Here is a 17119-nt window from a genome sequence, read left to right on the forward strand (position 1 = left end):
TAACACAGTGATGGGATCCTAGAATAATGCTGCAAGGCTTTCTCTCACCATCTCATTCTGTCCATTTGTCAAAACATGTTAACCTTAGGACATGTCTAGACATGACATCAGTTCAGCACCATTTCTGCACCAATGCAAAGCGGGCTCTCCAGAGATGACATTCCTGTCCAGAACTTATTTTATCATGACAGCGTTTATGCGTGATGAAAACGAGAGCAAGCGTCTGGTTTGCTGTGAGGCTGCAGACCAGACCTCATGTGACCTACTGTACCTGTCCTCCTTCTCTCCAGCTTCCAGACAGTCCCGCTCACACACACTCTGTTGACGGCCGTAGGGTTCGGGTCTGTTGACGGCCGTAGGGTTCGGGTCTGTTGACGGCCGTAGGGTTCGGGTCTGTTGACGGCCGTAGGGTTCGGGTCTGTTGACGGCCGTAGGGTTAGGGTCTGTTGACGGCCGTAGGGTTCGGGTCTGTTGACGGCCGTAGGGTTCGGGTCTGTTGACGGCCGTAGGGTTCGGGTCTGTTGACGGCCGTAGGGTTAGGGTCTGTTGACGGCCGTAGGGTTCGGGTCTGTTGACGGCCGTAGGGTTCGGGTCTGTTGACGGCCGTAGGGTTAGGGTCTGTTGACGGCCGTAGGGTTCGGGTCTGTTGACGGCCGTAGGGTTTGGGTCTGTTGACGGCCGTAGGGTTCGGGTCTGTTGACGGCCGTAGGGTTCGGGTCTGTTGACGGCCGTAGGGTTAGGGTCTGACGCAGTGTGACACAACTCTGGCCCAGACCTGAAATACACAGTAACCTCAAATGGACACATCACATTCCAGATTTACCACAGTGAGCGCGACGACGTGCAGGTGAAGACTAATGTTAATTTGCCACTTGAGGAAGTAGGCTATTGGCTGGCTATTCTCCGTCTGTAGGCTACACTCACGGCTCACATTCTCTACGCTACGATCGGCTTCCATTATATTCTAAGTCATCTTCTATATCCTCAAAATCTGATAAATATTCAGCCATATTGCACACAATATTCCAGGCACCAACAAGCCGATCGTAGCGTAGAGAATGTGAGCCGCGAGTGTAGCCTACAGACGGAGAATAGCCAGTCTGCGCGCTGTGCGCATACGTGCTGGAGCAAGTGGGGAAGCTTTATGTCGTTTCTAAAGACGTTTCTAAAGATCATATTACAGAGGCATGTGAAAACCACAACACGCCCTCACTCTATGTAAGCACAACTATCGATTCATAAAAACAGATTGTTGAAAACAACCGTTTCGCGGCAGAAAATAGATTTTTTAGAAGCTGCATTCTCAGTGCCCTGTCCGCCGCCATTACATGGATATACTTGGCTTGTGCTGGATTTTACATTTGTTCTACAGGCCTCCGAATTACACCAAAGTTATCTCGGTGAGTCAAACGTCTTATAATATGCTGTAAATAAGGTCCAGATTATCAAAAACGAACATTCTCCTTTAAGCCTCGGAGCACCACTTAACGCCTACTTCACTCCGGGGAAGATGACTCAGTGCCAGGGGAGCAAAGGTTCTTGCAGTAGCAGAGTTTCTCAGCAGAAAATACTTTTTCCCATTCTTCTGACTGGATTTAGCAAAAGTTTGATTTATGTTTTGTTACGCTGATTGGCTGAGGGAATTAATCTGTCAAGGCAAGTACTCCAGCACTCAAATTATTCGGGGCAGCTGGAAGTCTAGACTCTATCGTGAAAACTACTTTTGGGGATGAGTCTGTCTTCCAGGCACACAGCTCTCTCTCTCTAGCTAGCAGAGGGCCAGCCCAGGCGCACCGTCACTCAGCTTGCATTCATGCAGGTTTTAAAATAGTATTTTCTCAAAGAGTCAGGCTCACCGGCCAATTGTCTGTTTGCTGTATAACAATGGTTCAGCAGGCAGATGAATCCAAGCTTCCTCTGGTAACCTCACAGCTTCCTCTGGTAACCTCACAGCTTCCTCTGGTAACCTCACAGCTTCCTCTGGTAACCTCACAGCCTCCTCTGGTAACCTCACAGCTTCCTCTGGTAACCTCACAGTCTCCTCTGGTAACCTCACAGCCTCCTCTGGTAACCTCACAGCTTCCTCTGGTAACCTCACAGCTTCCTCTGGTAACCTCACAGCTTCCTCTGGTAACCTCACAGTCTCCTCTGGTAACCTCACAGCTTCCTCTGGTAACCTCACAGCTTCCTCTGGTAACCTCACAGCTTCCTCTGGTAACCTCACAGCTTCCTCTGGTAACATCACAGTCTCCTCTGGTAACCTCACAGCTTCCTCTGGTAACCTCACAGCTTCCTCTGGTAACCTCACAGCTTCCTCTGGTAACCTCACAGCTTCCTCTGGTAACCTCACAGCCTCCTCTGGTAACCTCACAGCCTCCTCAGCACTGCGCACGTGGCCTGGCTTATGGTGGCGCACACGCACTCCACTAAAGGTTCAAGTTCCAATGAATGTTGGTGTGTGTGTTTCAGCGTTGCCGCCTCTCTGTGTTTCACTGCATGACAATGAAGATGTTTGTTGCTGTCGTGTATGTTGACACATTCAAATTCATTCTTCTCATTCTGGTCTGGATATCCATCGATTCAAAATGACCAATTAAGTGTTGTGGCGTCGCGTCCCACTACTAACACCCCTGTTCTTTCAGTGACTTGACTTCTCCCTCCCCTCTGTGTGTGAGTGACTCACTCCTGTATCTGTGCTTGCTTCTGCAGGGCGTTTCTGTATTTATGGGTACATGAATATCAGCTGGGGAGGCCAGATGCTGGTGATGGAGGAGGTCGACATCAGTGAAAGGTGAGTTTAGTCTCACCCTAACCCTAACCCTACAAATGAATTAAAGGGGTCCACGTTTGCAAAATGAACTTTTTCATTGTTTTTGCATGTATATTTAAGTGTCTGGTGGGCCTACTAACACACATAGTATGAAGTGAAACAACCCAGTCATTTTGTTGTGGTCAGCCGAAAGCCATTTAAATCTGTCACTTTACGTCACAGTCTAGCATAATGTCTTCGCACGGAAATTGCTCTGTTCTTGGATGTACTAAGCAGCACATATCGTCTCCCAAGCTCAAAGAACAGCAGAGCCGGTGGATACATTTTATTTTTGATGGCAACGTTCCCGCTGAAATTGACAAAACAATGGCAGTGTGTGCTAGACATTTTTTGCCCGATTGCTTTTCCAAACTCGGTCAGTACAATGCTGGATTTTCCTATAAACTCTTTCTGAATGATCAAGCAATACCACCTGTCCGTGGAAATTATGTAGAAACTGTAAGTAATTATGCTGTGTGTTTGTTTGCATATAGTACTAACGCTAGCTAGCTAACACAAACAAACTCCCCTTTTGCCTCAACCCGAATGCTCGTCTCATCATATGTTAGAGTAACATTAGTGTAATGAAATTGGTATAATTCTAGTTCATCGAACCGTCATTAAAAATGATCAAATGTTAAGAAGTGGACATTATTGGATTCCCCTTGGCCTACAGAATCTAACGTAGCTAGAGGTAACAGCATGCAACCGTGGAGATAATAACCTGGGCACTAACACTATCATGTTTAGTCAGGGAGAGAGGACAATGAAATGTGTCACAGTGGCATCGAGTGTGGATGGTCCAGGCTAGCAGCTATATTTGAGGTAGCATAGCGCCGTCAACAGCCCTCGTTCTCTAGCCTGCCAGCTTGCTCTTAGCTGAGCTCATTTGCATGTGAAAAAGCGCTCAATCTGATCTCAACGGAGGGGTATAGAGGCATGCTAGAATGCTTATTCTGAGTGGTATTTTCAGCAAAAATACTCAAAGACATGTTTTGGGGACCCCAAAGACTTACATGAAAGTGTTGAAAATTAGCATAATAGTACACCTTTAATGAACAAACAAAGAAGAATGAGTGAGTGAGCAAATTCATTTAAGCCTATATATTTTAACTAACTAATTTAAGCTTGTGGGCCCTATTTCTGTGCTAGCGCTAAGTGGCGTTCTGTTTTGTCCGTCACAAACACAACATTTTTCATTCACCCAGTTTGGCAACATTGGGTGCTCTGCAAGTCTGGTGTGAAATGATGGGTTGTATTAGAATGTGTTCATGGCAACGGAAGCAGAGGTCTGCTCTCCTGGACTCTCTCTTCTCAGATCCCATATCTGCTTCACCTCTTCCTGGGATTGGCTCTGCTGTCCTGTGATAGGCAGTTCTTTGTATCCTGAAGATAGATGAAAGAAAACAGCCTCATACTGGTGTCAAAAAACCTTGACCCTGAATGGAGAGTTCAGTCACAAATAAGCTTGCCTGATAAACTTGATCTGATATTAATTCTGTTCGTATGACTGATGTGATTGGGGTTTCCAGCTGGTTCCAAGCACATTAATCATTCCAGCAGGTATAGAGACGTCGTTGTGCTCTCTGGATTATTAAGCAGTTTACACTTCATGGTTGTTGCTAGTTTTTTACACTGGCAAACTGAGAGAACTGATTGCATATTCACTAGGCTCCTCCAGCTCATCATCACAACACGGCGTCCTGGTAATGTTTCTTCACTTGATAGAGTACATCTTGAAAAATGTCTAAGAACATAAACCAGCAACAATGGAAAGTCTGGCAGCGATCCAGCCTGCGGCGCATCTGTAAACAGTACTAATGCTGCCCGACAAAGCTGTCACCATCTCTACTGATAAAACCCATGACCCTTGAACCTTGCAGACAATTATCCATGTGTTTTCAGCAAACGCACGGAGCCGGCAAAGCATTCCTTCATATTTTTATTTTTCTCCACATGTTTTATTCATTCGAGTGTCATAATGTGTCATAGGTATTAGAACCCAGTCACTTGCTTTCACAACAGGATTCGCCAAAGAGGCTTTTGAAAGTATGAAGAGCGTATGCCCTGGTGTGCCACTGGCAATTTCTAACGCAGTAGAAGGAATAATGGCTTAAAAAGCTTCGAGGAGGGATGAAAATCTTCATTGTTTTGTGGAAAAACTAAATGGGGAATTTTCCATCTCAACGTAGGAACATCCTAACATCTGGTGAGAGGGGAGGTTAAGAGATGCTTGAGGAGGAGGAGGAGGAGGAGGAGGAGGAGGAGGAGGAGGAGAAGGAGGAGGAGGAGGAGGAGGAGGACTAGAGGAGGAGGACTAGAGGAGGAGAAGGACTCAGAGGAGGAGGAGGAGGAGGAGGAGGAGGAGGAGGAGGAGGAGGACTCAGGAGGAGGAGGAGGACTCAGGAGGAGGAGGAGGAGGAGGAGGACTCAGGATGACGAGGAGGACTCAGGAGGAGGAGGAGGAGGAGGAGGACTCAGGATGACGAGGAGGACTCAGGAGGAGGAGGAGGAGGAGGAGGACTCAGGATGACGAGGAGGACTCAGGAGGAGGAGGAGGACTCAGGAGGAGGACTCAGGAGGAGGAGGAGGACTCAGGAGGAGGACTCAGGAGGAGGAGGAGGACTCAGGAGGAGGAGGAGGACTAGAGGAGGAGGAGGAGGACTCAGGAGGAGGACTCAGGAGGAGGAGGAGGACTAGAGGAGGAGAAGGAGGACTAGAGGAGGAGGAGGAGGAGGAGGAGGAGGAGGACTCAGGAGGAGGAGGAGCGCCACCGTGCGATAGAAGATAGTCCTGTCGTTGGTCTATCTGCATTTTAATATCTATAGAATATACATGGAGATGAAGAGAGCACCTTTGCCTTTTGTCGCTGCATGTCTGTCCCCTGCGTGTCTGTCCCCATGTCCCTGTGTGTGTAGAAATGAAGAGGCCTGAAGTGTCTGTCCCTGTGTCCCCGTGTCCCCGTGTCCCTGTGTGTGTAGAGATGAAGAGGCCTGGAGTGTCTGTCCCTGTGTCCCCGTGTCCCCGTGTCCCTGTGTGTGTAGAAATGAAGAGGCCTGGAGTGTCTGTCCCCGTGTCCCTGTGTCCCCGTGTCCCTGTGTCCCTGTGTGTGTAGAAATGAAGAGGCCTGAAGTGTCTGTCCCTGTGTCCCCGTGTCCCCGTGTCCCTGTGTGTGTAGAGATGAAGAGGCCTGAAGTGTCTGTCCCTGTGTCCCCGTGTCCCTGTGTGTGTAGAGATGAAGAGGTCTGGAGTGTCTGCAGCGCTGCAGGGATTTCGGTCCTGAGGGGGACAGATTTACTGAGGTGGTCGGAGGCTGAGCTCTTCAACTTCCTGTTGGCTGGGTTGTGTTTACAGCTCACTGCTGCTCGCTCCTTCTGATTTCCTCAGCTGGAAAAACGTTTGGACTAAAGCATATGTTCCATTACCCAAAATGCATCACCTCATCAGAAGATAATGCATAAAAAAAAACACATAGTAATGCATTCAGATATGTTTTCTCCATTGTACAGATCTTTGTTTTTGGAGTATTTTGCCTGTATTTGGAGAGGAGATTAGTGAAAGTGAGTTGAATGATTCAAACAAAATTAATATGCGAGTTCAGGAAGCTGGGTCTTCTGTTTCAGGGACTGTGATGATATTGTATAGGTGCACAGATGCTTATTTAAAGACTCATCCTGTCATATCATCTTTCGTCTTCTACTGATTTTGGCATTGGTAAAATGTGTAATGCGCTGTAATTCTCACTGAAAGCTAGAATGACCGGCTCTATTAATTCATATCTGGCAAACAAGCAAGCTGGCAAAAGCAAGTGATCTTTGTTATGTCACTACTCTTAGGAGTTGTTTGTCTTGGACCCAGTGGACCAACTCGGGAGACGGGAGAAAATTGCGAAAACCCAGCGGGCAGTTTAATAATAAGAGAAATATGAATAGTGAAAGCAGTAGTCCAGCTGGGAGCTGGGTGTGGGTCCAGCTGGGAGCTGCGTCCAGGCGTCTGGCAGACAAGCTCAGCTCTGCTGGGAAGCCAGGGGTCTGGAGGCACGGAGGAGAGAGACGAGGCCAGGATGAGTACCATGCTAAATCACCGTGGAGGGTGGGGGCCAGGACCGTGGAGGGTGGGGGCCAGGGCCGTGGAGGGTGGGGGGCAGGACCGTGGAGGGTGGGGGCCAGGACCGTGGAGGGTGGGGGCCAGGGCCGTGGAGGGTGGGGGGCAGGACCGTGGAGGGTGGGGGCCAGGACCGTGGAGGGTGGGGGCCAGGGCCGTGGAGGGTGGGGGCCAGGGCCGTGGAGGGTGGGGGCCAGGACCGTGGAGGGTGGGGGGCAGGACCGTGGAGGGTGGGGGCCAGGGCCGTGGAGGGTGGGGGCCAGGGCCGTGGAGGGTGGGGGGCAGGACCGTGGAGGGTGGGGGGCAGGACCGTGGAGGGTGGGGGCCAGGGCCGTGGAGGGTGGGGGCCAGGGCCGTGGAGGGTGGGGGCCAGGGCCGTGGAGGGTGGGGGCCCTCCTCCTCAGAGCCCTGGCTCCTCCCCTCCTCCTCAGAGCCCCGGCTCCTTCCCTCCTCCTCAGAGCACTGGCTCCTCCCCTTCTCCCCTGGCTCCTCCCCGTCTCCTCAGAGCCCTGGCTCCTCCCCTTCTCCTCAGAACCCCGGCTCCTTCCCTGCCAGAATCGTCGCCCCAGTGTGAGGAATATGTTACATTTCATAAGCTCATTTATAAAGCCAGCAAGGGGGTGCTTCATTTGGAATATTTGGAATAGGTTATCAGGGCGACAGTCTTTGCAGGGAACAAACCGTCTTTCTCAACATTCTCTCTCTCTCTCTCTCTCTCTCTCTCTCTCTCTCTCTCTCTCTCACACACACACACACACACACACACACAACCCTACCTGCTGCTACCGTTCATCCACCAGTTTATTTTTTTAATTCTTAAAATAAAAGTGACATAAAATGTCTCTATTACTGGAACATTTTATTTATCCAGCTGAAACGGACATTTGAGATCATCTAACTTAATGTCTGGTCTCATCCCGCACATGCTCCGTTGGCCCGGTCCCAACTTCTCTGGTGGGAACGCAAGAAAACCGGAGGCATTAACAAGCTAGTTCACCCTCGCTTCGTCTCCGGCTCTCTCATCTTACAAACTTTCACTTTTTGTGTTTGGAAACACTGCATGTGGCATATACTATGTATTGGGACATGCTACACCAGTTTTTGTTATACTATGTAATATGAAAGTACACGATTCGGAACACAGCCCAGTTGAAGTTAGAGCATGATAGACGGTGATGGACAGGTGGTTCATCCAATTACCTGTCAAGTTGTTTTGAAAGTGCCTGCCCTTTTCCAAACAGTTTCCAATAAAGAGCTTCCAGATGGTTATGCGAAGCAGTAAGCTTTGAGAACATTATTCCAATTTAGAAGGAGAGAAAGGGGAAAATGCCATTTTATCTGTCTGCCCTTTGCCAAGGTGTGGAGGTATCCAAGCAACAGAGAGGTAGCCCCCGTCTATGATATGGCAGAGCTGGCAAACTCTCCAGAACTCAATTACCCAGCAGCCCTAATAGGGTTGTCTGAGGACAGGACATTTACATGAGGGAAAAAGAAGAAGAAGGAAGCTTTATTAGTCACCCAACACGCATGCAATGGGCCGACGCAGGCGACATTACTCACACACACTTTGAGCAAATTATGGGTAAAATTCATGGTGCCGACCATGGTGCTAAAATAGCCTATCAGCAGTTATGTTGCTTACATATCAGCAGGCCACCATTTATTGATAAATACACAGCACTGTCCATGGTGCTGAAATAGAACACCTAATTGTAATCTGCATTTCTTTCCATTCCGCCCATGTAAATTTCCGCTTGGATCTGTCTTGCATCTCCATACAGCCTATAGGGGCCCACTCTGAAGTCCCCGCCCCCTCTGCAATGAACCATTAGCTCCGCCCCTGCACTGGATGTGTGCTGATGATCGGAGTCATCATGCCCTTCATTCATAATAGATATTGTCTCGCTGTTACATTCACATTTTACCATTCATGCAAGTACAATTGCAGAAATCACCTTCCTCCCCAAACGTTTCTGCGTTGATAACAACTGAGACGTCTCTTCACAGGGAGAGAAAGGGTTCTGTCTCACATGTTGTGATCCCAAGTGTTTCCACCTGCTGCAGTCACCCTGGCAGAACCATGCTTTCCAGGAGGTTGCTAATCTCTGTCACAGATCATTAGCCCCGCCCACCACCCCGGGAGGGTGATAGTGCAGATCATTAGCCCCGCCCACCACCCCGGGAGGGTGATAGTGCAGATCATTAGCCCCGCCCACCACCCCGGTAGGGTGATAGTGCAGATCCTCAGTCGCCCCCACCAATCCACACCGCCACATGCTGCCTGACAGCAGGAGGATGGGGTGGTCACATGACCTGCCGCTCTGTCGGTCCGCGTGGGGGCCTCATGCACCGTGATCTGCGTAGGCCCTAGCTGGCACAAAGCCACGGTCAGATCCATCAGCTGCTGTGTGAGCAAACTCAAGACTTGAGCCACAGAATGGAAAACAATTGAATCGGTGTCTTTGCTGTGTCCTGAGCAGGGTTTGGGTGGCCTGCCTAGAGCAACATGTTATACTCAGAATAATCAAGTTTGACATGAATTCGTTTTGGATAATATTCATATCATATTGTTGTGTTAGTAGTTGGTGAAAAGAACATGTTCGCAAAAACCTAATTTGTCCGTTCATCTAAAGCTATGCTACCTAGCTAGATAGCACTAGCTACCGTCATTCGTGACTGGATGGCTATAGCCCTATATTGCGACAGGCAGTCAAATTAACGTAGTATGTAATGCTATCAAACAAGCTTAATATGTATTTGGAAACACTAGTATAAGGTTTGTTGGCATCGTTTTGATACCTGATCCGTTTATATGTTGCACTGCAAACAAGCAGAACAGTATCTTTCATGGCTGGCTAGCTAGATAGCTGGGTCTAGTCTTGCATGTTTTGGCTGTAGCTGATTAGCTTGTATTCCTGCCTCTGTTGCTTGGCAACTATTCACTGCTTGTGGAACTATATTGCTTGGCGGAAGAATCATAGACGGATCATGAGAAAATGTGCCCCTGGGCCTGTACGAGTAGAGGGCCCCCCCTCCCTACCAGCTCCCCCCCACCCCCCACTACAGCCCCCCCCTCCCTACCAGCTCAAGAACTGCAAAGGGCCCCCTGAGGTCTTGGGCCCCTGAGCCTGGGCCCGGTAATATGTCTTTGGGAAGAATGGTGTTTTGTTTTCAATAAATTATCGCATTTCATGTTGCTGTGCGTTTATTTTGTGAGATCTTACCATTTTAGTAGCCGTTGTATAAAAGCAATAAACCACCTCAGGCCGTGGGCTTGGCCTACAGTGATTTTAGAACAGCCAGGGAGGCTCTAAAATCAGACAGCCTCAAGTTGTTTATTACCTAAATATAGAAGAAAATGCGCACGGAACACAAGTGCCAGGACACACACACACTCACTCACTCTTAACCCAAAACGTAATGTGTGTGTGTGTGTGTGTGTGTGTGATATGTGAGTGCGGTGCGTCTATACAAGCCGCCAGTCTGAGCAAAGAAATGTTGCATCAGCCGGCCTACGCAGCTGTAAAGGAATACATTTCAACTCACAGACCACCAAGGTGGCAACCAATCAGCAAGTGAAACCTGCCTTTTATATTTCCAATCAGTCGTAGAGCACTCCTGGGCCTGAGCGTGGAGGGCCGTCACCTGACACCGCGGCAGGTCAAGCGGCCGGGCCGGTCGGGGGTCCCCAGACGCACGCCGTCTGTCTGGCAGGCTTGATTGAGTCGGCTAAGTGCTGATTGCAGTGCGGTGTTCAACTCAATTGCAGGTCAGGGGTCAAATATCTCTGACGACATCGGGGTACGGACGGAGAGACTTCCAGCCCAGCTGGATGTGTAGCCGTGAGAAGGCGGTAGCACTGCGGGTTTCCAGCCCAGCTGGTGGGCTGGAGTTTGACACTTTTGCAACATGATTCGATTCACAGAACTGTACGGTAGCCGCAGCTGTTTGGAAATTCAGTGGAGCAGGAGGGTGAACTTAAGATGGATCCCGTGCTGTGTGTCGTATCGCTACATGTATTGGAACCGATCAATGACTTTTGTCAAATCGGTAACTTTATGGAGATACTCCCTCTCCCTCCGGCATGACCACCAGAAACCCACTACACCTCCCATCTGCCCTCCTACAGTACCTCCTCCACTACACCTCCCATCTGCCCTCCTACCTCCTCCACTACACCTCCCATCTGCCCTCCTACCTCCTCCACTACACCTCCCATCTGCCCTCCTACCTCCTCCACTACACCTCCCATCTGCCCTCCTACCTCCTCCACTACACCTCCCATCTGCCCTCCTACCAGGGAGATGGTGGTGGACTTCAGCCTAGTGCTGTAGCAGCTAGGAGAGAACAAGCTAGTGATAGCCCCCCCTTCCACCCTTCCACCCTTTGAGTCAAACCACAGAGGGTTACAGAAATGTTTTGCTAATATCGAACATTCAAATGTATACTGCTCCTTCTCAGAGCTTGGCAGCTTCACAGCTCTTCTGGGTTCGCCTGCCTGCCCACTCAACCATGTTACCATGGGGATATATCCTAGAGAGAAATAGCTTGTTCAAGTTCAAAGTTGCATTTGCTCCAAGCACCATCATTCTAGTGAATGTGCCGTGAAATGTTCGCGTCTAGTTCCTCAGTGCTCAAAAACTCTCTGGTGAGGAGGTAGTCGCTCCTCCTGATCCTCTCTGAGCTGGTGAGGAGGTAGACGCTCCTCCTGAACCTCTCTGAGCTGGTGAGGAGGTAGTCGCTCCTCCTGATCCTCTCTGAGCTGGTGAGGAGGTAGACGCTCCTCCTGAACCTCTCTGAGCTGGTGAGGAGGTAGACGCTCCTCCAGACCCTCTCTGAGCTGGTGAGGAGGTAGACGCTCCTCCTGACCCTCTCTGAGCTGGTAGTCGCTCCTCCTGACCCTCTCTGAGCTGGTAGTCACTCCTCCAGACCCTCTCTGAGCTGGTAGACGCTCCTCCAGACCCTCTCTGAGCTGGTAGACGCTCCTCCAGACCCTCTCTGAGCTGGTAGACGCTCCTCCAGACCCTCTCTGAGCTGGTAGACGCTCCTCCTGACCCTCTCTGAGCTGGTAGTCGCTCCTCCTGACCCTCTCTGAGCTGGTAGTCGCTCCTCCTGACCCTCTCTGAGCTGGTGAGGAGGTAGTCGCTCCTCCTGATCCTCTCTGAGATGGTGAGGAGGTAGTCGCTCCTCCTGACCCTCTCTGAGCTGGTGAGGAGGTAGTCGCTCCTCCTGATCCTCTCTGAGCTGGTGAGGAGGTAGACGCTCCTCCTGACCCTCTCTGAGCTGGTAGTCGCTCCTCATGACCTGACCCTCTCTGAGCTGGTGAGGAGGAAGACGCTCCTCCTGACCCTCTCTGAGCTGGTGAGGAGGTAGTCGCTCCTCCTGACCCTCTCTGAGCTGGTAGTCGCTCAGTCAAGCGGGCAATAGTGTGGAAGCTGGGAACCTCTGATGCAGACACGTTAGAATGAGCTTAAACCAAAAAAACGGTCCACTGACGTGTGGGCCGCCCTCCTGTCTCCACAGCGACGGCATGCCGAAGAGGATCGCTCTCATCTGCTTCCTGTCTCTGGTCATGCTGATGAGCGTCCTGGGTAACCTGCTGGTCATGGTGGCCGTCTGTAGGGACAGACAGCTCAGGTGAGGACATGTGTGTGTGTGTGTGTGTCTGTGTGTGTGTGCGTCTGTGTGTGTGTGTGTGTGTGTGTGTGTGTGTCCATGGATAAAGGAGTGGGTCTACTGTGGGTCCATGGATGAAGGCATCGTGTCTCCTGGTCTTCCCACAGTCTAAACTAGGGCTCAGGGCTGACTGGGTCTCTCTATCAGGTCTGCCCCCTCCAGTGATTCCTTCATGTCAAGGTTCAAAACATCCTTTCGTTCTCTAGCGTTTTGTTCCTCCAGATGTGGAAGATGTGGAATTTTAAATGTGCCTATGTGTTTAGTACCTGTGTGCTGTGTGTGTGTATGCGTATGTGTTTTCTGTGGTGGTTTTTATTATGATTTTACTGCCTGTTCTCATATGTACAAATCTTTGGTCAACGTGAGTTCTTTTTAAATGTGCTTTAAAAAGAAACATGACGTAACGTTGATTTCTCAGCGAGCCATTTTTAGCGATCGAGCGAGCTCGTGAGTGGTTCGAGACTTTTATTAGTCATTAATGGAGTGCCCAGGGCTCTGGTCTTCTTCAAACTGTCACACACATACACACACACACACACACACACACACACACACACACACACACACAGAGACGCACACACATACACACACACACAAAACACACACACGTACGCACGCACACACACACACACACACACACACACACACACACACACACACACATACATAACCGCTAGAGGGCTTACCCAGTGGCTTCAAATCATTGACTGTGTGTGCATCTGTGAGACTGTGTCTATCTTTCTGTCTGTCTCAAACAAACAAACAAACAAGCAAACAAACAAGCCAACAGTATGTACACCATTTCTGGTATTTGTAGTTCTTTGCCAGAGTGCTGTGTGGATGTTCACAGCATGGCCCCATAACACGCCTGTCTGCTCCCCATGCAGGAAGATCAAGACCAACTACTTCATCGTGTCGCTGGCGTTCGCGGACCTGCTGGTCTCGGTTCTGGTGATGCCCTTCGGCGCCATCGAGCTGATCCACCAGAACTGGAACTACGGGGAAACGTTCTGTCTGGTGCGGACGTCTCTGGACGTCCTGCTGACCACCGCCTCTATCCTGCACCTCTGCTGCATCGCCCTGGACAGGTGAGCCTGTTCACACGCTATTACCGCCCTGGACAGGTGAGCCTGTTCACACGCTATTACCGCCCTGGACAGGTGAGCCTGTTCACACGCTATGACCGCTGTTATGACAGGACTAGGACGCGTGATAGACAGGACTAGGACGCGTGATGGACATGACTAGGACGCGTGATAGACAGGACTAGGACGCGTGATGGACAGGACTAGGACACGTGATAGACAGGACTAGGACACGTGATAGACAGGACTAGGACGCGTGATAGACAGGACTAGGACGCGTGATAGACAGGACTAGGACGCGTGATAGACAGGACTAGGACGCGTGATGGTCATGACTGGGACGTGTGATAGACATGACTAGGACGCGTGATGGACATGACTAGGACGCGTGATAGACAGGACTAGGACGCGTGATAGACAGGACTAGGACGCGTGATAGACAGGACTAGGACACGTGATAGACAGGACTAGGACGCGTGATAGACAGGACTAGGACGCGTGATAGACAGGACTAGGACGCGTGATAGACAGGACTAGGACACGTGATAGACAGGACTAGGACGCGTGATGGTCCTAGCGCGTTGAAGTAACACATTATCTTGTATGCCGACGACGTGTTGACATGGTTGGAACGATGATGGTGAGCAAATCGTCCCCCTAGCTAGCTAGATAGCAGCAGACAGGGTAATCAAGCATAAATTGGTGCATAAAAATTCAGCAGAATGCAGGAGATGGGAGGACCCTCAACCCCTCCCCCCACCATCGACCCTGGAAAGATATCTAAGGGGAAACCCTGCCTTAATTATGAGGCTCAAATATGTTTTGCGGCTCCAGTCAGATTTTATCTTTATTTTTTGGCCAAAAATTTATTTTTTGACAGTAAAGGTTGCTGACCGCTGCCGTAGACCAATCAGCAGGTTGGTGTCACTGTGGCGGCGCGTTATGAGACGATTGTGACAGAAACCCAGCGTGAAGCCTGTCTTTAGCTGTGACGTGAAGCCTGTCATTAGCTGTGACGCGTTGTCCCCTCGGCTGGGACGAACGCTGCTCCCTCTGTCATGAAAAGCAGAATGTTGAGATATGACACCTGATGACAGGTTGTTGCTAGCTTTCATAATGACCCCTGTCAAAAGCAGCAGCTGCAGCAGCTCCGCCCAATCACTTAAGTCGAAAAGACACCATTCACAGGCGACCGGGAACCCAGGAGAAAATGGTATGGAATTAAACCATCACCACATTCCGCTATTTATTCTTTCTGATGGCAGCTGCTATAATTGACTATAAATGATAGATTATTGACTTGCAATGTGCTGTGGAACATGACAGCAGTCCCATTGTGTGTGATACGCTAGCATGTTAGTCTCGGTGTGTGTGAGCTAGTTGAGAACCCAGTCTATGACACTGTACTGTAGTACACAACCTCACTTTGTTTTGCTCAGCTGAGCGATGGGCTTGAGGAAGTGTCATCACTCTGCACTTCCTGTTCAGGGTTGTGAACGCCTGACATGACAAGCCATGAGAGTAACAGTATACTGAACATTTTCTTTACACTCACAAATGGATTTGGATGCATAAAAAAATGTCCCCAAAAAAAATTTCCTAAAAAAATTCAACATAGAATCGTTGAAAGTTGTTGACTTCACCTGTTTTCCATGGTGGGTTACGGTGTGTTGTGCATCCTCTTGGTGGTTTGTGGTGGCCAGCGTGTGTGAGGCTAGCCAGGTGAAACAGAGGTCGTGTGGTTTCTGGGGGCCAGCGTGTGTGAGGCTAGCCAGGTGAAACAGAGGTCGTGTGGTTTCTGGGGGCCAGCGTGTGTGAGGCTAGCCAGGTGAAACAGAGGTCGTGTGGTTTCTGGGGGCCAGCGTGTGTGAGGCTAGCCAGGTGAAACAGAGGTCGTGTGGTTTCTGGGGGCCAGCGTGTGTGAGGCTAGCCAGGTGAAACAGAGGTCGTGTGGTTTCTGGGGGCCAGCGTGTGTGAGGCTAGCCAGGTGAAACAGAGGTCGTGTGGTTTCTGGGGAGCAGCGTGTGTGAGGCTAGCCAGGTGAAACAGAGGTCGTGTGGTTTCTGGAGGCCAGCGTGTGTGAGGCTAGCCAGGTGAAACAGAGGTCGTGTGGTTTCTGGAGGCCAGCGTGTGTGAGGCTAGCCAGGTGAAACAGAGGTTTTGTGGTTTCTGGGGGCCAGCGTGTGTGAGGCTAGCCAGGTGAAACAGAGGTTGTGAGGTTTCTGGGGGCCAGCGTGTGTGAGGCTAGCCAGGTGAAACAGAGGTCGTGTGGTTTCTGGGGGCCAGCGTGTGTGAGGCTAGCCAGGTGAAACAGAGGTCGTGGGTTGGCCTCCTGACAGCTGCAGTACTGACGCTGCTCCTGGGCCTCCTGGCGCCGTGACACACATTTGGTGAGGTGAGACGAAAAGCAGCAGCATTTTTCATGGCGCACACACACACAGACACACACACACACACACACACACACACACACACACACACACACACACACACACACACACACACAGAGCAATGCCTCATGTAACCTAGATTCACAAACATATTTTATGAATACATTCATGCTGTTTCACAGCCAAATTGCACTCATTAACTCGGGAGAAACAGCCATAAAACTGTGATGGATGAGAACATCCGGGGGACAGATGTATAAACGTGCTTTGTTCCAGACAGGTGACATGACTAAGGGACTGTTCTCTCCCTCAGGCGTGACAGTGCTGGACGCGAGTCAGTCCAGAGGTCTGGTTATTTATTTATCTCTCTGCCAGTCGATAGATAGTTCTACCGAAATTAAATATTAAATGACCTCACCAGCCACCGCACCTCATCAAGTCATAGAGAGAGCTGACAGAGGGTGAGGGGGTCAACGTCAGATCAACCAGGAGTCCGGCCAGTGGGCGGAGAGCTGGGGAGTGAGACTGACCTGTGGGCTGTAGTGGCTCACAGCCTGGCCCCCGTCCCCTTGACTCCTGCTCCCTCAGCCTGTCCCCTGGATTTCTGCTCCCTCAGCCAGGCCCCTGGACTCCTGCTCCCTCAGCCTGGCCCCTGGACTCCTGCTCCCTCAGCCTGGCCCCTGGACTCCTGTTCCCTCAGCCTGGCCCCTCGACTCCTGCTCCCTCAGCCTGGCCCCTCGACTCCTGCTCCCTCAGCCAGGCCCCTGGACTCCTGCTCCCTCAGCCAGGCCCCTGGACTCCTGCTCCCTCAGCCTGTCCCGTGGACTCCTGCTCCCTCAGCCTGGCCCCTCGACTCCTGCTCCCTCAGCCTGTCCCCTGGACTCCTGCTCCCTCAGCCTGGCCCCTGGACTCCTGCTCCCTCAGCCAGGCCCCTGGACTCCTGCTCCCTCAGCCTGGCCCCTGGACTCCTGCTCCCTCAGCCTGGCCCCTGGACTCCTGCTCCCTCAGCCTGGCCCCTGGACTCCTGCTCCCTCAGCCTGGGTAGAGCTAGGAGG

The 17119-nt window shown here is 50.8% G+C and overlaps 1 protein-coding gene across 1 annotated transcript in view; it reads left to right on the plus strand.

Annotated features, from left to right (window-relative positions):
- Positions 1-2726: 2726 nt before the first annotated feature.
- The window catches only part of htr4 (5-hydroxytryptamine receptor 4), a gene marked incomplete at its 3' end in the record, with an annotated part of 32561 nt that continues 18168 nt past the window's right edge, over positions 2727-17119 (plus strand). Inside the window, exons 1-3 of the mRNA XM_084459637.1 lie at positions 2727-2791; positions 12437-12550; positions 13477-13677. Coding sequence (XP_084315763.1) covers positions 2733-2791; positions 12437-12550; positions 13477-13677 — 374 coding nt within the window. The 5' untranslated portion in view covers positions 2727-2732. The remainder of the gene's footprint in view (positions 2792-12436; positions 12551-13476; positions 13678-17119) is intronic.

This window comes from Borostomias antarcticus, assembly GCF_949987555.1.
Source record: "Borostomias antarcticus genome assembly, chromosome: 28".
NCBI classification, from domain to species: Eukaryota; Metazoa; Chordata; class Actinopteri; order Stomiiformes; family Stomiidae; genus Borostomias; species Borostomias antarcticus.